A 21,299-nucleotide genomic window follows, 5' to 3' on the forward strand; every position below is an offset into this window, starting at 1 on the left:
TCACAAAAAAGAAAAAAGGGGAGCTGTATAACAGAAAAGGTAGGATTTAACAATGAGTATGACTGCTGAATCATTATAATGACATTTCTTTTGGTTTCCAGTATCTTGGAGCAGCTAGAAAAAACAAAAAATTGTGGAACTGTAACCCATACCAAACTTTAAAATCTACACTACTTGTTAAAATGTATTTGGATATGTATTGCTTTTTTTTGTATAAGTGTTATATTTTACAATAAAAAACACTAAAAACAAACAAATATTAACCTTATATTTCGATTTTTCTCTTTAGAAGGAGTGAGTTGTGTACAGGGGGGTTAAATGCTTTATAGACAAGAAAAAAAGTGCTAGAACCAAGTTATTCATCATCCTCATCTTCTTCATCTTCCTCCTCCTCCTCCTTTGTCTTGCTTTCTTAGCCTTGAAGACTCCTGTTTTTCGGTCATATCCGGCTTTCCCTTAGCCTGGTGTGCAGAAATACACTTTTTATAATTCTCCGTCAGCTTAGCAGCCTTCTTTTCATAAGGTTACTTGTCATCTACAGCGGTGTTATTCCACACCTCTCTCAGTTTCTTTGCAGCATTGCCAATGGATAGGCCAGGGTGCTCGCCTTTGATTTTGGGGTGATACTCAGAACAAAACAAGAAAAAGGCCAAAGGAGTGTTGGGGTCCTTGAACTTTTTTTTTCCCCTGTAGGAGGGATGTAATTTTTTACTTCTTTTTCCTAATGGACCTTGCCCACCTTGGCCATGTCCTCAAATTTTCCATTCTCTTTAGCAGACATGATCTTCCACCTCTGAGCACTTCTTAGAAAACTCTGAAAAGTAGACTGAAGCATCTGGGAGCTTCTTGTGCTCCTCCCAGCAAATTTGCATGAAGAAGGCATAGGATCTCCTTTGCCCACATCTAGTTTTTTTCATTAATGAGGCTCAGAGTTGCCCAGCGCCCACCTGGCCCACACTTGCCTTGGTGCTTTCTCTATGGAGCTCAATGTACTGCACTGTCTTGTTTTTTTGGATGAATCATTATTTCCTGTATCTTTGTATTGTAATTTTTTGTCACACACAGAATAGTTTAACATTTTAAAATATTATCTGTGGGATTTAGTCCCTGAACTGTCTGTTTCTTAAGTTTGTATCCATATAATGATATGACAGAGATTTGAGTGCCAGGAGTTAACAAAAACAAACAAAACAATCCAAAAACACCTCTTATGGTCTTTGCAAATTGGCTCCGAGATAGCTGGTACACTCTTTCAAATCTGGCCCTCCTAAACTAAGTGCAGGGTCCTCTCCATCTTTTCTGAGTCTGCATCTTGCTCTGGGCTTGTGCTTGCTCATGGCTTTAGGAACACCCCTTTACAGTAATTTGAATGTCCCCTCTCCTCCCTATGAAATAGACTTTCTCCCCTTCCCAGGCATTTCACTGTATGACTTAAAAATAGGTAATCCTTTGCCCCACACTGCTTTGACTTAATTGTTTCTCTACATTGTTTTAGCTGTCTGTGAGCTGTTTCTTCCTGCAGGGCAGGTTCTGGAAGGATAAGCCTACCCAAGTTCCCTGGCTCAGTCCTTCAGGTTGCCACTGTACAAACTGGCACCAATAGGCAGGCACGTGTGCAGAGTATGTGCATAGGGGTTACTCTGCTCTCTTCAGAACAGGTCCAGGGACACACAGTGGAAGTGCAGCCTGACTCCATACTGTGTTGGGGAAAGGTGGGGAAGGAGCCAGCAAGGGTGCTCCAGTTTCTCCTACCATTGTGAAAACTGTGTTTTCTTGATTTGGCACCTGTCCAGTTACTGCAATCCTTGAACAGCTGTCCTGGGGCTTTGAGGAAGATGGCTCTGCAATTTTTGCTAGTTGCTCAAAGATTTTATGGGGGAACAGAACCTTGTAGCGTCTTATGCTGCCATTGTGGTCAACTGGAACTGCTTTTGTCTTAATTATTTTACTTTTAACCTTTCTATATTTTATGAGTTAGATATGTTTCTTAAAGACAGAATATAGGTGGATTTCTCCTGTTTTTGAGGGTATTTTGGTTTGCTAAAGCTGCTGAAAGGCAATATACTAGAAACAGACTGGCTTTTAACAATGGGGATTTATTAGTTTACAAATTTAGCATTCTGAGGTTTGAAAATGTCCAAATTAAGGCATCAAGAGGAAGACACTGTCTCTGAAGAAGTCAGATAGCAAGATACATGGCTAGGGTCTGCTGGTCCTTTGCTCCTGGGTTTCACTGCTTTTAGTTCCTGGTTCTAGTTCCTCTCTGAGCTTCTGGTGGGTCCTCTCTTAGCATCTCCTGGGCTTTTCTAACTCTAAGCTCTTTGGGCTTTTTCTGTCCTTTATCTTCTCATAAAGAACTGTAGTAAAAGGACTAAGACGCACTTCAATGGGGTGGGTCACATCTCAAGGGACCAAAAGGGTCCTACCTACAACAGGCCGACACCCACAAGAATGGATTAAAAGAACATGGTTTTTTCACGGGTATGTAAAGGCTGTAAACCACCACAAAGGGGGTGGGGTACAGTCTGAGAATCTCTATCTTTGAATTAAAACACACAATCTGTTTACATTTAACATATTGATTTTATAATATTTCTGAGTCAGGCACAATTCTAAACACTTTATATATCTCGACTCAATCTCTACACAAAACATAAACAGAGTATATTAGTCCTCTTTGAAAAGTGAGGAAACTAAACTATGAAGAAGTTAAGGAACTTTTCCAAAGTCTGCAATAATGAGTGGTAGAGCTAGATTTGAACCCAGGTGTCTGCTGACAGGAGTTTTTAGGTGCATGGTCCAGGAATCAAATGGTGATTGGATTTTAAATGCCATCCTACTTTGTGCTTTTGGTCTGTCCTGCCTATTCTATATTTCTTCTTATCTCCTTTCTTGCCTTTTCGTATTATTTATATTATTTTAAAAACCTTTCTAGGTCATGTCACTTCTCTCCTCAAGTCCTTCTTATTTATTTTCTGTTTCTTTTGCACAAAAAAGTGAAATGCACAAAAGCAGGGTATTTTATTTTGCATATTTGTTCATTTTTTTATCTTTAGTGCCTATGATAATTCATTGCACACAGTAAGTGCTCAGTAAACAGTCTTAAAGTGAATGGTTGAACATAATCTGTTTTATTATCAGGAAGGGCTGCCATGGATGTTAAAAGGTTAACCAGGTTCTATGGCCATGACCAAAGTGACCAAATTTTCTCTATGATGTTGGACAACTAGAAAGGGTAAATCTGTTTCAAGTCTTTCAATAACCATAAAATGTCACTTCAGATACTTGACTCATAACTTTTACTCCTGAAGAAAATATAAGTGGCTTACTTATTAAACAGCATGAGGTTTATTATGCATTAACTGTTTTTATACTTGGTCAGACATGGAATAAAAAGTATAAATTTTTATTTCATATAGTCTATTGCCAATACAAAATTAGAACAAAGTTAATTATATATGTACCTATTTTTCATTTGTACTAGAATCGAATCATGTTCGCAAAATGACCTTTTATTTAGTTGCTGCTTTATCCCCCACACGTACTTAAATTGTATTACATGATCAAATTTTACTCCCAGCTTCAACATAACATGATTTATACAGAATCACCACTGTCTAGTTATACAGCATAAAACCTCAAGTTATCTCAAGTTCAAACCTCAAATAAATGAATGATTCACCTAGCTCACTAAGTGAAAACACAGAAGGTGAGAGGCAATTAATTAAGTGGTTTTTAAATCAGGATTTTTAGCAAATATCCCCTAAATGATGTGAAAGTATTACAGGTTATAAATATGGGGAGGGAACCCAAATGAGAAAAGATACTGAATCATTTTTTCCTTTCTAACCCACATATGCATTAACCTAGCATTCCTAAAATCAAACTTAGAAAACTACTCTGAAAACACGATTTAGAACAGACTTTTCTCAAGAGCAAAACAAACACTTACATCCCTAATCATTGGGTGTGTAAATAAGAACACATGCTGCGATTTGTTTTTAGATACCATCAGCACACTATATAGAAAGAAAGGAAGATGGGCGGGCCATGGTGGCTCAGTGGCAGAATTCTCACCTGCCATGCCAGAGACCTGGGTTCATTTCCCAGTGCCTGCCTGTGTAAAAAGAACAAAAGAAAGAAAGGAAGAGGGGGATACAAGAGTAGTTTAGTGGTAAAATTCTCACCTGCCATGCGGGAGACCCAGGTTCAATTCCCAGTCCAAGCACTTCCCCAAAACAAACAAGCAAAACAAACAAACAACAAACAAAAAAATTCAACAAATGGTGCTGCAATAATGGGAAACTTACATGGAAAAATAATGATATGTGACCCGGCCATACAGCATACAAAAAAAAAAGGAAGACTTAGGAACCTATATGAAGGCTGATTTTCATTTATACTCAAATCGCAAATCAACAAATAAATGTTGGGACAAGACAGAGTAGAAATCAATGCCACTATTCATTTCCTCATTTGTATAAGAAACTCACTTACACACTCATGATAAACAGATATGTATTCTGTTGCCAAAACTAAAAATAAAACCTATTTGTAAAGGGGAATCTCCCAAACTGTAATAAAGCAATCCAGTAGACTGTGACAAAACACATTGCTAAATAATCACTTTCAAATTTACTTTAATGTTTACCATCTTTCTAAACTGAACTGGAATTTTTAAATAAGTCATATTGATTCACTCTACCTTTGATCCATCTCTTTTTGGATTTCTTTATTTAATTCATCAACTTTCTGTTGCAGCTTTTTCCTTCTCTGTTCAGGTGGAAGGTTGCTGAAATCCTCTGGTGTTGCACCCTGCAGACAGAAATGTATCAATGAGAAGCTAGCAAGCTCTAAGACAGTCCTTGAAAAAAAAAAATACTAAGTAAAGCCCGCAGGAAAGATTCACCAGACACCAGGTAGATGCAAAAATCTGCCTCTGCTTTCATGAAATAAGTTAAGCTCTTTCCCACTACACACAGCTGAGATGCAAAATCAATGCATGCAAATCTGCAAAAGACCCCGAAACCATTTCATACTTCATTTATGCTAGCCAAAATGCCCCTGAAAGGGCAAGGAGCAATGCTATAGCAAAGAGAGAGGAAGAAATACTTCTGACTCCTGTGAGAATCACCTATAAACAAATTTTAGACAGATTCTTCATTTTACTACAAAGTGCTAACATCTCTAACTGGCAACATTGAAGAGTTAAGGAAGTTTATATTTCCTTAATACAAACCAGGGATAAGCTCTCCATAAACTGTTTCATGTCTAAGGCACTGCTTTTTTTTATCCTAGTGTGGGTATTTCATCTTTATTAAGTGACAGATGAGACATCACATTCCTGAGAGAATAGGGGTGAAAAAGGCATTAAAAAAAATCTCCTCCTCCTCCCCTACATTCTTCTCTCTGCTGCCCCTACGACTGTGTTCAAGATTTCTTACTGAATGACCTCAAAACCAACTTCCCACAGCAAATGAAAACACCCTCAGCTGTTTTTAATCTACCTGAAGTAGTATATTGATATCTCAATTCCCTTTCAAAAAACACTTGTTATCCTTCTTCTGTGCATGTGATTACTTTTAAGTAGAAAAGTTAGTTTCCAGACTTTTTTCCTTGTGCTTACTTGATAAAAGCTGTGGCTAAGGTGTAGTATCAAGTGCTCTTACTTAATGGGTTATTTGCATAGAGAGAGAAATTTATTTAATAACCAGGGATAAGCCAGGGAATTTTAAAAGAGATTTTTATTTTAAAACCTTAATTCTTTTAAAACAAGACTGGCTTGCGAGTGGGTAGAAAAGAAGGGACACAAGAACTGTAATTCCAAAATCAAGTTGTTTGCTAAGTAGCTTACATAGAAGCTTGTGACTGGAGTTCCTAGGCTGTTTATGTTAAACTACCAGGCGGCTGTGTTGAGAAGAGTTTGTGATTCAGCAAATAGTTTGCCACAAAGGCCACACAGAGTCCTTTCCACTACTGTTCTCAAACACTCTCCACTAAGTCACATGGATTCCTCTTCACTCTATGGTATTGTGTATTGAATGGGAAGAGATAAGATTTGGGTAGAAACCAGAATATAGGTGACTTTTCCCTAATGCTGAACCAAGGAAGTTTAATTGGACTCTAAACCTAAGATGAAGCAAAACTAATCATCAATATAAAAACAAATGACTTTTTTTCATATACTATAGTGTCAAAATATTTGAAACCTCAATGATTTGCTTTTCTTCAATTGAATCATTGAGCTTAGAATGATTCAATTGAAAGAAAATACATTTTTCTCATGCTAAATTTATTGAAAGCAGATCAACATGTTCTCTAGAATTGAGGGTTTTGGGTTTTTTTCTTGTCTTTTGGGTTTTTTTTGTAAAACCAGAATATAACAAAACACAGTATAAGATACACAGCTATGAAAAAGTAAGGAAACCTACTGAGTGGTCATGTTAATTCAGCTAATGTTTACTGAGGCTTACTATGCGCTGGGTTCTGGGGGAGGCTATGGAGCTCTGATACTAACTAGATGGCAACTCTCCTCTTTTATGCTTCTGGTGATGATGAGGTTGGATTAGAAGTTGTTTCAGTTTTCATTTAACTCTAATTTGCTATGAGTCCAGTGGAACTTTCTGTAATGATGGAAATGTTCTGTATCTGCACTAATATTATCCATTAGCCACAGGTGTGGCTATCGAGCACTTGAAATGTAGCTAGTGCAGCTGTAGAACTGGATTTGAAAATGAATTTAATTTTAATTAACTCAAATTTAGCCACATGTGGCTAGTGGTTTCCATGCTGGACAGCAGACTTAGACTATGAACAAATTTACATTGGTATATTAAATACTTCAAAGAAATACGTAAGTAAAACACACCATATATTTGTGACTTTAAATAGTAGTTGTGTATGCTGATCAACAACTGCCCCCCAATACTGACTATTTACAAGTTAATTTAATTACGTATTAGGCCCCTTTCAACAGATATTCTATGCTTCTGATGTTATTTAAAAACCAATCTCAGTAACTATGCCTCAAACAAACTTTACATTGACATTGGACCTTCAAGTCAACAGATCCCTCTATGTCCAAATAAATTGAAAGTTTCTGAAAAGACCTGAAAGAGTCATTTCATCCAATTAGACTTTTGAAGCTTGAATTCTTTTAAACAATACTCTGACCTATGATTCATATTGCATGAAAAGATTTTTATTTCCACTTTGAGTGAGAGTAGATTTTCTGGAAACTTTGGAGCTGCCCAGTTTACAAAAGAGACAGAGACTGGTCACAGCAACTGGAACTGGTATTGAAGTGCAGTTTATATACATATATGCCTATTTTTAAATGGTTGTAGTTGTGAAGAGGTTCTTCTTTTATACAGTAATGGAGTCAAACACTTGCTCTTGGGCAACTCACCACCAAATAGCACAAGCACCTTGAAAAAAGATTATTTAGACAACCAAGCCAGCTTTGTGCAACATTTTACCTCCTTATTGGTGTAAAAGAAATGGTATAAAGCATCAATTCAATCCCAGTTGGTAAAATGATTTGTATCTCAAACAGAAAGACTGACTGATAATATCACCTTTTGCTATTAGAAAGCCAGCAAAAGAACAAATAAAGGGCAAAGAAGGAAACCCTGGCATCTGAGAAAGATGCCTAGTCAATTGATCCAGGTTCTCCTAAATTAATACTGCTGATGAGTTCCGTTCATTTGAGTGTTGAGGGTTGCCTTTAGCCAACCCTTTCCTTTTGTGGAGATCTTCATCAAAGACTCTTCTCAAGATTTTATTTCACAGTTTAAGAAATGTTTAATTTAATAAAATATTCTTTTCCTTTAGGGTTGGCAAAAGCAAGTTGCCAAACACTGAGTCAGGTTGCAAAAATTATGTGTATACATACATATATATACACATATGTATACACACAGAAAAGTACATCATAAGATAACCATAAAATACCATCCTAAGTTATCAACAGCAGTACATAAAATGAGGCTCTTATTCTTAAACAGTCACACTTCATCATTGTCCATTATTTTAGGATATTATCAGCTGTGTAGTTTGAGAATTCTATGCAACATACATATTTGAAGTATAGTTATGGATTATGTTGGTTAAGAGTTTCTTTTAATAAATTTAATTATTAGTTGAACTGTTTACTAGGCTATGCAATTAAATAAAAACAACAACACAGAACACTAAGTAAATAAGTCTAGAAAGGCTTAGGAGGCTCTTTCCATTGCCCAAAAATTATCTTGTAGCCTCTGAAATCAGCTATGCAAAAGGTACACATCTATGTAGCACTTGGAAAATTTCATGGTCTTCAGTTCTCACAGCCTTACACCTGGGAGGCTACTGCAGGTAGCATCGTTTCTGCAGGTCTTTTTTTTCCGTCTATTTCTATGGCTCCCAGGGAGGAGCAGCATTCAATATTAAATTTATTTTTATTCAAAACAAACCAGAATATTTAATATTAATATTGATGTTCATATTTATATAAACAGTTTGTCAACATCTGTCATCCTCTTAAAGCCCCAAGAATAAAGGAAACCAAATTATGAGTTAAGGGTTAATTTTCTTAGCAACTTTAACAGATTAAGATCACCTCTATTAGTTTCTGGACCTTTGTATTCGAAAGGTCTAATAAGGGCATACCAAGGAGTGCATACACAAGAGAAACACAAATCAATAGTTAATTTTGAAGAGATACTGCACATGGAATAGCACCCACAAAACACAAAAACCTGATTAGACTCAGGGCATGCATGGAATAATTGTGCTTACCAGCTTGAGAGAAAGCTTCATTTAAAATTGAAGGGGTAACAGGAAAAAAAAAGAGAGAAAAAACAATAGAACATCAGAAGAAGAGGAACTTTTGTAGTTCTACCTTATTAACATAACACAAATTCACCCGTTGATTTGTGAAAATGACTTGTGCGAATCTGTGCAAAAGTTCACAAGAAGGGCTGATCCCTACCAAAACCTTCCTTTAGTTGCCACGTTACCAGAGCAAAGATAGAAAAGGAGAATGTCGGTTTGCAGTTTTGTACTGGTCATGTCAGCCTGGATGTAAACTTAAGTAAGGTTGGAGTCAGTGACATATAAATATAATGTATATATACATATATAAATCTATGAAATATAAAAGACAAAAATAATCACAAAGCATATTCACCAAATCTCCCAAGGAAAGTTTTCACAGACTAAAAAAGTCCAATTATTTCCACTAGATGCAAGTACTGTTTTTATCTTAAGGAAATCTAATATATACGAACACTGCATTTCTTGAAGGCATTAAAGCCAAACTCAAATTGGTGACTGGGTAACCAAGGACTTGAAGTTGCCCTGAAAAACTATTTCACCAGGAGCTAGAAACCCTCTGGGCAGAAGGATGACGCTGGGTCCTGCCTGAGGACTCACGGCTCCCACATACCACCTCCTGTTCTCTGGGGTCATTCTTGGGAGGCTTCTATTTAACTCTGAGCCCTATCCACAGGGATTACATATGGTTTGGGGAATTAACAGTGGTTACTGCCTGGAAGTTACCTGTAGGAAATGGGCTGTCAATGGTCTCAACTACCAAGGAGTGCTCTTTGCTATGGACTTTCTGATAGTTACCACATCACTGCTGGGCCTGGAGAGGTGTAGTGACCAATGTCCGAAAATGGGGCAGAGAAGGCATCTCAGAATTAGAAAAATAATACTTGGCTCTCTACTAACAAGTGAAAGCTGTCTATGGCTGTAAAGCAGTATTTTAAGAGTTCAGTATATATTTACTTGGCTGTTTTCAATCCTAGAAAGTTAAGGCAACTGATAGGAGAATCCATTAAAATTATATATTTTTAAGACAAAGTACCAAAGAAAGTGCCCTTTATTTTTAAATCAGGGAGGAGAGATTCAAATGAGACTTAAAAAATCTAATTCTTAATTTAAGAACAAATTGACATCGGCACTTCTTTGTAAATAGGTGTTAACATTTTAAAAGAAATTGTCCTTATGGGGAAAGAAGAGACTTTTACGGAGAAAAATAGCAAGATAAAACTTTTGAAAGAAAAGTTATCTACAGTCATATTCATGACCGTCCTGAGGGGAGAGTGTGCATGGACTACTTGAGCCTTCCTGTGAACTTTAGCATAGATCTATCATCACAGTTTGAGTTCTTTGTACATACAGACAACACTTACGGTGCACAGCAGAAAACTTTCCAAACATCTTCCTACAAAGCACACTACCTGATACAAATGTTTTCTCACATTATGGATTACCTAAATGCTGCTGATTCAAAGAATCCCCATCTGACTGTGTACACTAGCAGTTACTTCAGTTATATATAAAGAAGTTTTATAATCTTTCTTAAACATTCCAAAAACAGAATTCTCATGTCAAAAACTACAACGTTGGAAGATTACCACTTCTTAATAAAAACAAGACACTATAGGATTGAAAATAAATTCCAGTATAAACAGGAAATACTGACAAATTCAAATTTTCTGAAGTGGACTGTGACTGAGAAGGAAGCACTATCTTGGTATATGGTATTCTTTTTAACATTGATAAACTGGTCTTCACTCTTAAATTGTAAGCCAGCCAATTAAATCATTTAAAAATTAGAAATCTAATCATCTGCCAAAATAATAATTTTAAAGGTTTCATTAAGTGCATTGCTAGACATCTGAAGAAGTAAAAAGCTGTCAGTTTCAGGCGACAAATAAAGAGCCTTGGGAGCCACAAGCGTCAATAACACATGAGGGAACACAGAGCCAGCAGGTCATGTGTTATTGGACAGTCACAGGCACTAACCTCAAGGACAAAGAAAGGGGACAAAGGAAATAAATATATAACATACATATTTAAGGCCCATGGAAAATCATTTTTACTACTGTATGGAATTATTCACACTTCAGTGTTTTTTTGTTTGTTTGGCTTTTGTTCTCCAAGCTTTATACACATAAATCCCTTATGGATCCATTTATTACAAACATGGATGTAAATAATTGTGCTACAGAGCTGTGGTCTGTAAGGCTGTCATTCTCCTGTGACCACACTCTGCAGCTATAATTTACGGGTGAAATTCTTTCAAGTCATACACAGACCCAGTGACATCTCCGCACAAAGAAGTCATAATCCCTTTAAAGATTTTACCAGAACCAGAATGAAAAGCAAAGGAAAAAAAAACAAGCTGAGTTCACTGACATGTTTAAGACAATTGGTTCCCTTTTTTATATAAGTTTTCCAGATGAAGTGTACTGTGGCTGAATTTATACCATTAGACTTTTTCCTACGTCCAGTCCTCTCAATTGAGAATTGCACTTTGTATGGAAGCATAAGAGAGCGCATTTGGGTCCCCAGTCTTGGTACCGTCAGTGGGGTTAGTGGCTGTGCCGTGACTGCATGACCTGGCCATTGCAGGTGAACTTACAACATAGTCCCTAGCCTCAAAGGCATACGTGGGTTTCCCTATCGTCCTCTTCATGAGTTCTTTGTGAAAACAGAAAGACTGAGTCTGCCAATAATCAGCAAGAGAACAAGATAAAAAAAATAAAATTAAAATAACCATAAGATTGTAACATCTGACAAACAACTGGTAAGGATTTTCAAAACCTTATGATAAATGTTGATGGCATTTTCCATACAATTAACTCTAAAATATGGGAAAAAATTATGTTCATTATTTAGATTCAGAAACCCTTGCTCAGACCAGGAAAAGGAATCTTAATTTAAGACAACGAAAGTAAAATTTGTAGAATGAAAATTTTGAGTCTCAAATGTAGACATTTGAGAATGCCCCACCTATTTTCATTTTACTTTGACTCATACAAGTATGTAATAATTTAATGCTCACGTGGCATATCAATCTTTAAAGATGTTCAATGAAATAAAATGTTCTTACAAGTGTCAATGTATTAAACAAAAATATTTTATCCTGTTTAATTATTTAGAAACAAAATCAGTCATGCTAAGAAATGTTTGTAGACGATGTAAATATTGTGATGACAGAAACAAATTATTGGAATCTGGATTTGAAAGCTGCAAAACGTGATAAATTAAAAGATACATTAAAATCACATTTGTTACTCTCCTAGGATAATTTTCCTAACTAAATTGTCTTTGGCACGAAAGTCTTAAGTTTAAAAGTAGAATAAACTAAATGGTAGCAAGGACTGTATCATTTTAGTCATGGATCTTATAAACTATGCAGCTTCCAGGTTGAGATTGCTTTAAAATCAAATTTTAATTCCCCAAACTTTACAATTTGTTTTTTGAACTTTCTAATCTTACACAGATGATGTATTCCCTACTTTTTTCTTCTCTCTTTTACATTGCTACTTCCTTAAGGAAGACCCATTAAATCTGGCCCTAACAGATTGATCAAAAATGATGGAAGCAAACCATTTTTCTACTTACTTAGTTGAGCTATTTTTCTAGTAGTGTTATGTGTGTGTGCATTTACTCTCAGAAAAACACACACATCATTTATGAAATTTTTTTAAATAGGCTTTGTTGAGCATGGTTAAGGAGTAAGAAATGAAATGTGTTTTGTTAATTATGGTAAGAAGAGTCTTCCTTTAAATCATCAAATTAAACAATTTTCCATTTCACTGTTTTTTTTTTTTTTAAGTATTATACATTTTTCTAGTCATCTTTTTCTTACACTTATGGATTACTGACATTCTTTGGTCTTATTGTAAACACTAGGAGGACACCACGACAGATTCAGAAAACATTTGCAACAGACTTTGCAATGTTGAGAGGAAGAACGGAGCAGGCACACAAATAAATGGTAAACAATTACGAATATTCAATATACTTCAATTGTGATCCCAAAAGACAAATGCAGAGATATTTGTGATGAACATAATAAATGTGTGCTCAGTAAAGGTTGTGGAAGTGGCAGAGATGGGTTACTGATTTATACTTAATAAAAAGTTTTATAATCTAGCAGCAAGTCCTAATAACAGAGCTCGACAGGATCCGTCACCTACATGTGAAGCCATACTCTAAAATGGCTCTCTTGCAATCTAACCCAATACACTGGTTAACTAAAGCAAGATAATCTCACCACTTATATTTTATGCTTAAAACATTGAGATTTTCTTATTACACATAGAAAGGCTGTTTTTATCTTTTATTTTAAAATAATCTAGTTAACCCAAGAACTATTTACATTCCTTTTTACACAGAGCACTTTTCCATAGACTCAAAAAGACTTAAAAAAGATTGTTAGGTCAACAGTGAAGACCATCATTTTCATCCTGGTAACCTGCTGTTGTTGATTCCAATTCTAAGGTCACCTCTCAGCTAGCTGATCAGTTATGGTTTAGAATCTTTTCCTACGAAAACGCGCCAGCTGACACTCTAGTAGAGGAAACAAAACTTCGGAACTTTTAGTTTAAATTAATGCTTGGCTTGACTTTACCTGCCCAAAGGCTGATCTCCAACTCTGGCTTTAGTGATAATTATCTGGCAATAAGTATTTGGAAAGAAATAACTTCTGGAGATCCCAGGAGAAGTGATAAGTAAAAATTGTAAAAGAAAATCTCCCACTACAACGGCCCTGCAACTCCCAGAGAACAGGATAAAAACCATGCTGGGTATGTTAGTGCACTGACCGTCTACTCTCGATTTCCATAGTTCATTACCCATTATAAAACATATTTGGGGAAGGATTAGAGCAGACTGACTATGTAAGATTTATTCAGGAGATTATAAATTTCTTTATTCCAAGTTTTCTCTGTAAACCAAATGGGTATCTACATTGGGTTGCTGGATCAATTCTATCAAAATCTGGGACATCGGCACATGTGATCTTAATTTAGAATGGCAAACTTGAATTTTAATAACATCCACTATGGGTAAACCATATTATAAAGATTTTCCCTGAATGCAAGTGTCAGAGAATCTCAGATTCTGTAAGCAGATTCCTTAAATTTGAATCCTGGCTCTACATCTTCCTAGCTTGATCTTGTGCAAGTCCTTAGTCTTTTAATGCCTTCATTTTCTGATCAGTAAAATAACAAAACATTAGCATCTAGGTTTCATAGGGTGGTCAAAGAAAAGTAAAGGCACATATGATAAAAAACACTTAATAAATGTTGGCTGCTATTATTATTTTTTCAACCTTTAAAGATAAATACTGCATTAGGTCTTTTCCAGTCATCAGATATTTTATCAACATTTTATAATTTAACTAAAAAAGCTAATGAAACCACTGTGACTTATAACATTTCCCCTTAGAACTCTGAGGTGTAGTTCAGAGAGCTGTATCTTCATTACACTCATGTCATTCTAGTAATTACTAAGCAAAAAATTTCTGATTAGACAGTGATTTCCAATTCCTCATCTCATATGGCATTAACTTTAGAATGAATCTAGGTTTCTTTCTTTGGTAAAATGAGGCAAAATATTAATGACTTGGATGTTTTAAAGGGGAAGTGGGAAAAAGTCTTACAATGTAGCAGAGACAAAAAGAAGTCTGCTGGCTTGCTCTCTTTTTCCTTCTATCCTTCCTTCTTTCTTTCCTTCTCTTTTTGTCTTTCTTTTTCTTTTTAGCTATAATGAATCATAGGTTCTTTTTATGTTATGGAAAACCACAATGGATTCATTCACAAACAAAATAAGTTATGCAGAACAAAACATGCAACAAAAGCACACAAGAGAGACGGGATTCCAGAGCAGAACTTACCCCGCGCTTTAGGCTCCTGAAGCAGTGGATTTTGGGTTTGGAGATCATGAACTCGTTGAAGCGATGGGAGAGGGGTTCCTTTTGCTGCTTGGGAGACTGGGGGCCGTTGGGAACAGCAGAGGGTGAGGCAGAGGCAGGGGGAGGAGGAGGAGGCTGATGGGGGGATGTTAAAAGGGACATAAGCTACATGTAAGAGATGGAGCAGTGGCAGAATAAAAATCAGAAACAAGAAAATAAGACACAAAACGAAAATAAGCATCAAATAATATTTGAAATCCAAAAACAAGTAAAACAAACAATTAAATATTTAGGCCATGGTCCAAAAGGAAAACATATAGAATATGTTAAATGAATATGATGAAAGTGGGAGTTTTAGTAAGTAATGCAACAGAAGAGTAGCAAGATATATTTGACAAGAAGCTCATGCAGACTTTCCCATGCAAACTACAGTTTAATCAGTTATTCTAAATGAATTTAAGGCCAGAAGGGTAAATATTTCTAAGCTATCTAAACTAACATAGCTTGATGGGACAAAATGAAAGACCTTCAATGCTAAGGTGGTGAAAAGAGGAGGACTTTAAAAAAAATTAAATATTAAATTATCTTAAGGTTAAAGCAGTAATGTTGTCTTGATTGTATTTATGTCCCCAGGTTAATGCTGCCATGCACCTACGTATTACACTATTATATTTAAAAAAAAAGAAAGAAAAAAGAAATATGTTCATGGCTATGTATATTAGCAAAATTCAAAACCGATGAGACGTGCTGATAAATTGTTATAAAATTTTGCATAATATTGCCTCTCCCAGTTGAGGTAACCAGCAGTTTAGGGGTGAAAGGAGTGATGGGAAATAGCTGCCAAATCATTAATTTGTTAGTGTGCATGACACCTTCCAAGTGATACTGCATCTGAAGACAAATGGCCATGGCAAAGATACCACAAGCAAAGAGAAATACTATTTTAAAGTAAAATAGCACACTCATTTTGCATTCTGAAACGAAAAATTTTAAATCTCAGTTTTTTAAGACTAAAGAATAAAGTAAAAATCTCCGCACTTTATAATACTCATTTCGCACTGGGTCCAAACATCAGTACCTTATTTTTTTTGATGAACGGCCATAATTTTCCTTTGGATTTGCCACCAAATTTGAGCTCTGATTTGCCTTCTCCTCTGGAATTGGAAAGGCTGTTATCTGACACAGTGCGCTTCATTGGCTGAGAGTAGTCCTCAAATTCGATATCTCCAGGAGGCTCAAACCCTGATTTATAAGCTTCTATTACCAGCTGTGAATCCTGAAATTACAACCCCCCATATACAAATACATTTAAATAGGTACTTTTCATACAATGAATTATGACATGATCCCATACAGATGGTTTTCTAAGAAAATTATATTGATTGATAATAGATTTTTTCCAGTAATATTTTAGCATTAGAAATAATTCAAATTAATTTGTAAAGTGATCTAATTGAGATTTGAAGATATTTTCAATAACTGTTTTCTACATTTGGAGAAATAAATATTAAGAATCACTTTGCTCAACTCTTGAGAGATCTCTTGGTTGATCTTTTCGTTTTTTTGTTTCTACCAGGGTAGAGTCCATGTTGAATTGGCCTCTTTTCAGGATTTTTAATTCCCCTTGGATGGTTATTAGGAGGGAAGAAATGTTTATTCTGAATGGCTATTAATAGTATTAGATCATTACAACTTACATAATTTTCAAAGGTTGTACAACGATACCAAAAAATGGCAAACCATAGAATAACACAGAATTATTTTAAAAATTAAACTGGCATTGGAGAGTTTTTCTTTTTTAACTACTTTGCTAAAAACAGAAAAAACAATGGGCTATTATTATGTAATGCCCTTGATAAATACAGTATTACAAATATGTGGTTTCCATCGAAGTTTTTAATACAGCTTAGTAAGCATAAAGTCAAAGCAAAGAGTAAATGATTTAATTTCTTGGATCATTATGATTCAATATGATAATTTATTATTAAATTTCTTTTATATATACATATTTCTTACTAACCTGTCTCCCCCACTAGAATGTAAACTCTCTTTTGCTTTTCTTCTACTGTGTTCCGAGTGCCTAGCAGGTATTAACAGTGTACAATAAGTGTTTACTGAATAAATTAAGGAACTAAATACCTACTATTTGCATTCTTGTGAAATTGTAAAATTTCAAGGAAAAAGAAATTTCCAAGCTTCTAATATAAGAAATTAAAGTCAGGCTGGTTTCAGAGCTTAATCAATGCCAGTGAATGAAGCTAAAGGAAAAGTTAAGATTCACATATAAGTGACCTGACTTTTGGAGACTTAACTTACAAACCTCACTATTACTACTTCTCTTTAAAGAACTACTATAGTAATTTACTGGTGTTTACTAAAATTTTAAATACAGTAATCAGAGAATGTCTCACTAAGATTATTTTTTGATTTTCTAATATGAGCCAGACATTTACCACTACACCAAGACTTCAAATCAAAGCCAAATATGCGAAGATGCACAGAACTGACTAGTTAATAATGATAAGAAAATGGAATGGGCAAGCTCAAAACAGGGAAAAGCTTGACTATGTGGATCCCTGTAACTCTAACCAAGGAACACTTCAGCAAAAGTACTGCCTGTTTTGAAATGCTTAAAGAGAAAAGGGGAAATTATTAAATAAAGACATTTTAAGCCCAAGAAAAGGATGGTTTGATAATTTAAGTAAGAAAACTTGTCATAATGAGAGCTCCGAAGGAAGCACCGAAATTCAGAAACATCAATAATTTTTTTCCTGGAAAGTTAGCTGGATGTCCTAGGTAAAGATGTCTTAAAACAGGGAACAAAGAATTAACAAAAAACAAAACCCAACAACCTGCTAACAGGAAATTAGTCCTCCTACAGAAATTTACCATTTATCATTTCTGGAAGCATTTAAGCCCATTAGATTGACAAAAACTTTTTACACAGATGACCTTAATTTTTAATACAATCAAATGTTCTTAGTGCAATGAAGAATCTATGCTAATGACAAGGAGAGCTAATCACAAGGAAGTCTGCTTTAAGCCCTTCCCTGAGCTCACATTTTAAGTAGCCTTTATGACACAGAATACTGTCATACAGTTATATGTTAAATATTCGATTTTGCAAATTAAAAAACATTTATAAAAGCCTGTGTTGGAGTTCTTGTTGATATTTTTTGTTGAGGGAAATATGTTTCCTTTCTAATTGATAAATTTATTGAAGAAAAGAGGTTTCTAGGGAAGAAATCCAAATTGACAACATTGTTCCTAAAGCAGTGGCTCTCAATCAGGGATGATTTTGCTCTCCAGGGAACATCTGGCAATGTCAGGAGACACTTTAGACTGTTATATTGGGGAAGCGCTATTGGCATCCAGGGGGTAAAGATCAGGGATGCTTCTAAACATTCTACAATACACAGACAAGCTCCCCCAAAAAAGAATTACCTAGCCCAAAATGTCAATAGCGAAAGTATACTTTCCTGAAACCTATAACCTCCAGGGGATTCCCAGACTTAAATAAAATAAATTCCTATTCTTGGAGAAATAAAAACAGGAAAAAAAAGATTATACATACCATACCCTTTACCCCTCGCTTTCATTGATCACTAGCATTTCAAACTAAAATTACTTTAACATTTGTTCCCCCTATTATTTATTTTTATTCCATATGTTCTACTCGTCTGTTGACAAGGTAGATAAAAGGAGCATCAGACACAAGGTTTTCGCAATCACACAGTCACATTGTGACTGTTTATTTCCTGTTTTATTCCTATTCTCCAAGAATAGGAATAATTTCATCTTCCCTATCCTATATTATTGACCCCCCTTTTCAACATGAAAAAGTTAGACTGGGCATAGCCCCAAAACCCCTATAGATTGGGAATAGGATCAAAGGAGAAGGAAGAGTTATAATAGAGAAGGTAGGATTTAACAAATGAGTATGACTGCTTAATCACTATAATGATACTTCTTTTACCTCCCAGTGTTTTGGAGCAGCTAGAAGGAAAAACCTGAAAATGTGGAATGGCAACTCAGACCAAACTTTGAAATCTGTTCTGTAAAATGTACTTTGAAAATTACTGCATTTTCAAAATATGTTCTATTTTACAACAAAAATGTTTAAAAAATGTCAAAAGTGAGTAAAAGGAGCCCTGTCCCACTAAAGGAAATGAAGACTTGCCTTTTTCCAGAAATTAGTCAGATACCAAGTTGTGGGGCTCAACTGACTGACAAGAAAACATTTCTGTTTAAATATATAATGTCTCAAAAAATTTACCACTTAAACATGTTTTTTGGTGAAGGAATTAGAGAGCTACATCTAAAATACAGAGGACTGAATAAAAGGACTCTCAAGTGGTGTTGCTCAGTAGCCATGTTTCTTGAAGATGATTGTATAATGATATAGCTTTCACAATGTGACTGTGTGATTGTGAAAACCTTGTGTCTGATGCTCCTTTTATCTACCTTGTCAACAGACGAGTAGAACATATGGAATAAAAATAAATAATAGGGGGAACAAATGTTAAAGTAAATTTAGTTTGAAATGCTAGTGATCAATGAAAGCGAGGGGTAAAGGGTATGGTATGTATAATCTTTTTTTTCCCGTTTTTGTTTTATTTCTTTTTCTGAATTGATTGATGCATATGTTCTAAGAAATAATGAATATGCAACTAAGCGATGATATTGTGAATTACTGATTATATATGTTAATGTTTTAGTTCGTTTGTTAAATTTTTTTAATTAATACATAAATTTAAAAAAAGATTAAAAGTCAAGTGGTGTTGCTACTGTTGAAAAATACTGATGATGGTCACCTAAAGGAACTAGTTACAATCAATTGATGAAAAAAGGACTCTTTGGAAGGGAAGAAAGGAGAAGACCTTGCCAACAACTTGTACAGTTGTTTAAAAATTTACTCATTGAAATAATGGGACCACAGACAGTTGTAAATTAAACACAAACTACAATACTTACATTTTTCTGATCAATTGATTCAGCTGCCTTTACTATTCCATCCAAGCATTTCCCAATAATTGGTATCACCTGCCGATCAACCTCTGCATATGTCTTCATTGATTCTCCAATTCTTACTATCCTTCTTTCCTCCATCTCTTGTATTTTCTGCAACAAATTTAGATTTTGTGTAGGATTAATTTGGTCCACTATTATTTAAGGAAGTAACATTTCTTTTTGACAGTCTTATGACCTCTAACAAATCCTCTAGGTGACAAGCCAATAAAAAAGAGGTTAGAGCTAGAACAACAATAAGTTTACCATGCCTCTATATAAGCTAGCTGTACACAAACTTTATAAATTGTTAGACTGCTCAAAATTTATACTTTGTAAGGCAAAATAAGCCAGAAACAAAAGAGAAATTATTGTATGGTCTCATTTAGAAAATACTTATAAAAAAACAGAGACCTGGAATGTAAGCTCTTATAGCAGTCACATTTAGTCTGGAGTGGTAATTATTATTCCTGGATTTTGAGAGGCTGTTTTATATATGTAAAACTCAGTACTTAAAGCTAAGAACAAAGCTGATCAGGTCAGTATTAAGATGATTCAGCATATGGTGGTAAGGAAGACATTGTCTATACTTTAGAACCTCATCTACTCTTTGAGACCAAAGGAAGAAAGGTTTTTTTTTGTTCAGAAACTAAGTTTTCTGTAGCACATAATCTAAATCAAACTGTCTGGATAAATAATTTAAACAATCCAAAAACAGGGAGCCCAGAATAAGAATGAGGGCCTTTAATCCTGTATAGATTAACGTAATGCCTGGATAAATCCCAGCGTAAATTTAGTAGATAATCAAAAAGTAATGGTAAAGCCCCTTGAGAGATGGGAGAAAAAATATGGAACTATTAAACTTTACCACTAGGGAAACCCCTGATCAAACATTAGGGACACTCAAATCAATAGGCCAAGCCCATGATCTTGAGGCTTACTCTTGTGAAGCTTAAGTATGTAGAGGAGAAGCTTAGCCTACCAGTAATATGCCTAAGAATTACTTCCAGAGGACCTCTTTTGTTGCTCAGATGTGGTCTCTCTCTCTCTCTCTCTCTCTCTCTCTCTCTCAGCTCAACTCTGCAAGTGAAATCACTCTGCTCCTCTCAATGTGAGACATGACATCCAGGGGTGAAAGTCTCCCTGGTAGCATGGGAGATGACTCCTAGGGATGAGCCTGGCCCTGGCACTGTGGGATCCACAAGCCATCTTGACCAAAAGCAGGAAAAGAAGTGTAACAAATAAGGTGTCTGTGGCTGAGAGTTCAAACACAGTTGAGAGGCTACTCTGGAGGTCACTCTTATGCAAGCTTCAGTTAGACACTGCTACCTACTATAACTTGCCAAACCCCAACCAAAACCATTCCTGCCAATCCTAAGGAACACCTAGGGTGTAATATAAGATCCTACAAAGGTCCCATGCACTAGGGTAACTTTCTAGAAATCTACAACCTCCTGATGGGTCCCTGGACCAGATAAATCCTGAAATGCAGAGGGACCAGCCTCTCCAGAATATGAACTAGTTCCACCCCCCTATCTCATATGATTGACAGCCCCTCTGAACATGAAAAAGTTAGAATGGGCATAGCCCAAATACC

General features: G+C 35.5%; 1 protein-coding gene across 20 annotated transcripts in view; it reads right to left on the bottom strand.

Moving 5' to 3' along the window:
* FNBP1 (formin binding protein 1) overlaps nt 1–21,299 on the bottom strand; it is a 152,825-nt gene that overhangs the window by 19,078 nt on the left and 112,448 nt on the right. For 8 of the 20 annotated variants that reach the window (XM_077147100.1, XM_077147098.1, XM_077147097.1 and 5 more), the window contains 6 exons: nt 19,670–19,816; nt 15,774–15,971; nt 14,678–14,860; nt 11,414–11,497; nt 8,779–8,793; nt 4,706–4,815 (listed from right to left, as the gene is read on the bottom strand). In XM_077147100.1, coding sequence (XP_077003215.1) covers nt 4,706–4,815; nt 8,779–8,793; nt 11,414–11,497; nt 14,678–14,860; nt 15,774–15,971; nt 19,670–19,816 — 737 coding nt within the window. The remainder of the gene's footprint in view (nt 1–4,705; nt 4,816–8,778; nt 8,794–11,413; nt 11,498–14,677; nt 14,861–15,773; nt 15,972–19,669; nt 19,817–21,299) is intronic. The other 12 variants (XM_077147105.1, XM_077147104.1, XM_077147113.1 and 9 more) reach the window with 7 other exon arrangements.

This window comes from Tamandua tetradactyla, chromosome 2, assembly GCF_023851605.1.
Source record: "Tamandua tetradactyla isolate mTamTet1 chromosome 2, mTamTet1.pri, whole genome shotgun sequence".
In the NCBI taxonomy this organism is placed as follows: domain Eukaryota; kingdom Metazoa; phylum Chordata; class Mammalia; order Pilosa; family Myrmecophagidae; genus Tamandua; species Tamandua tetradactyla.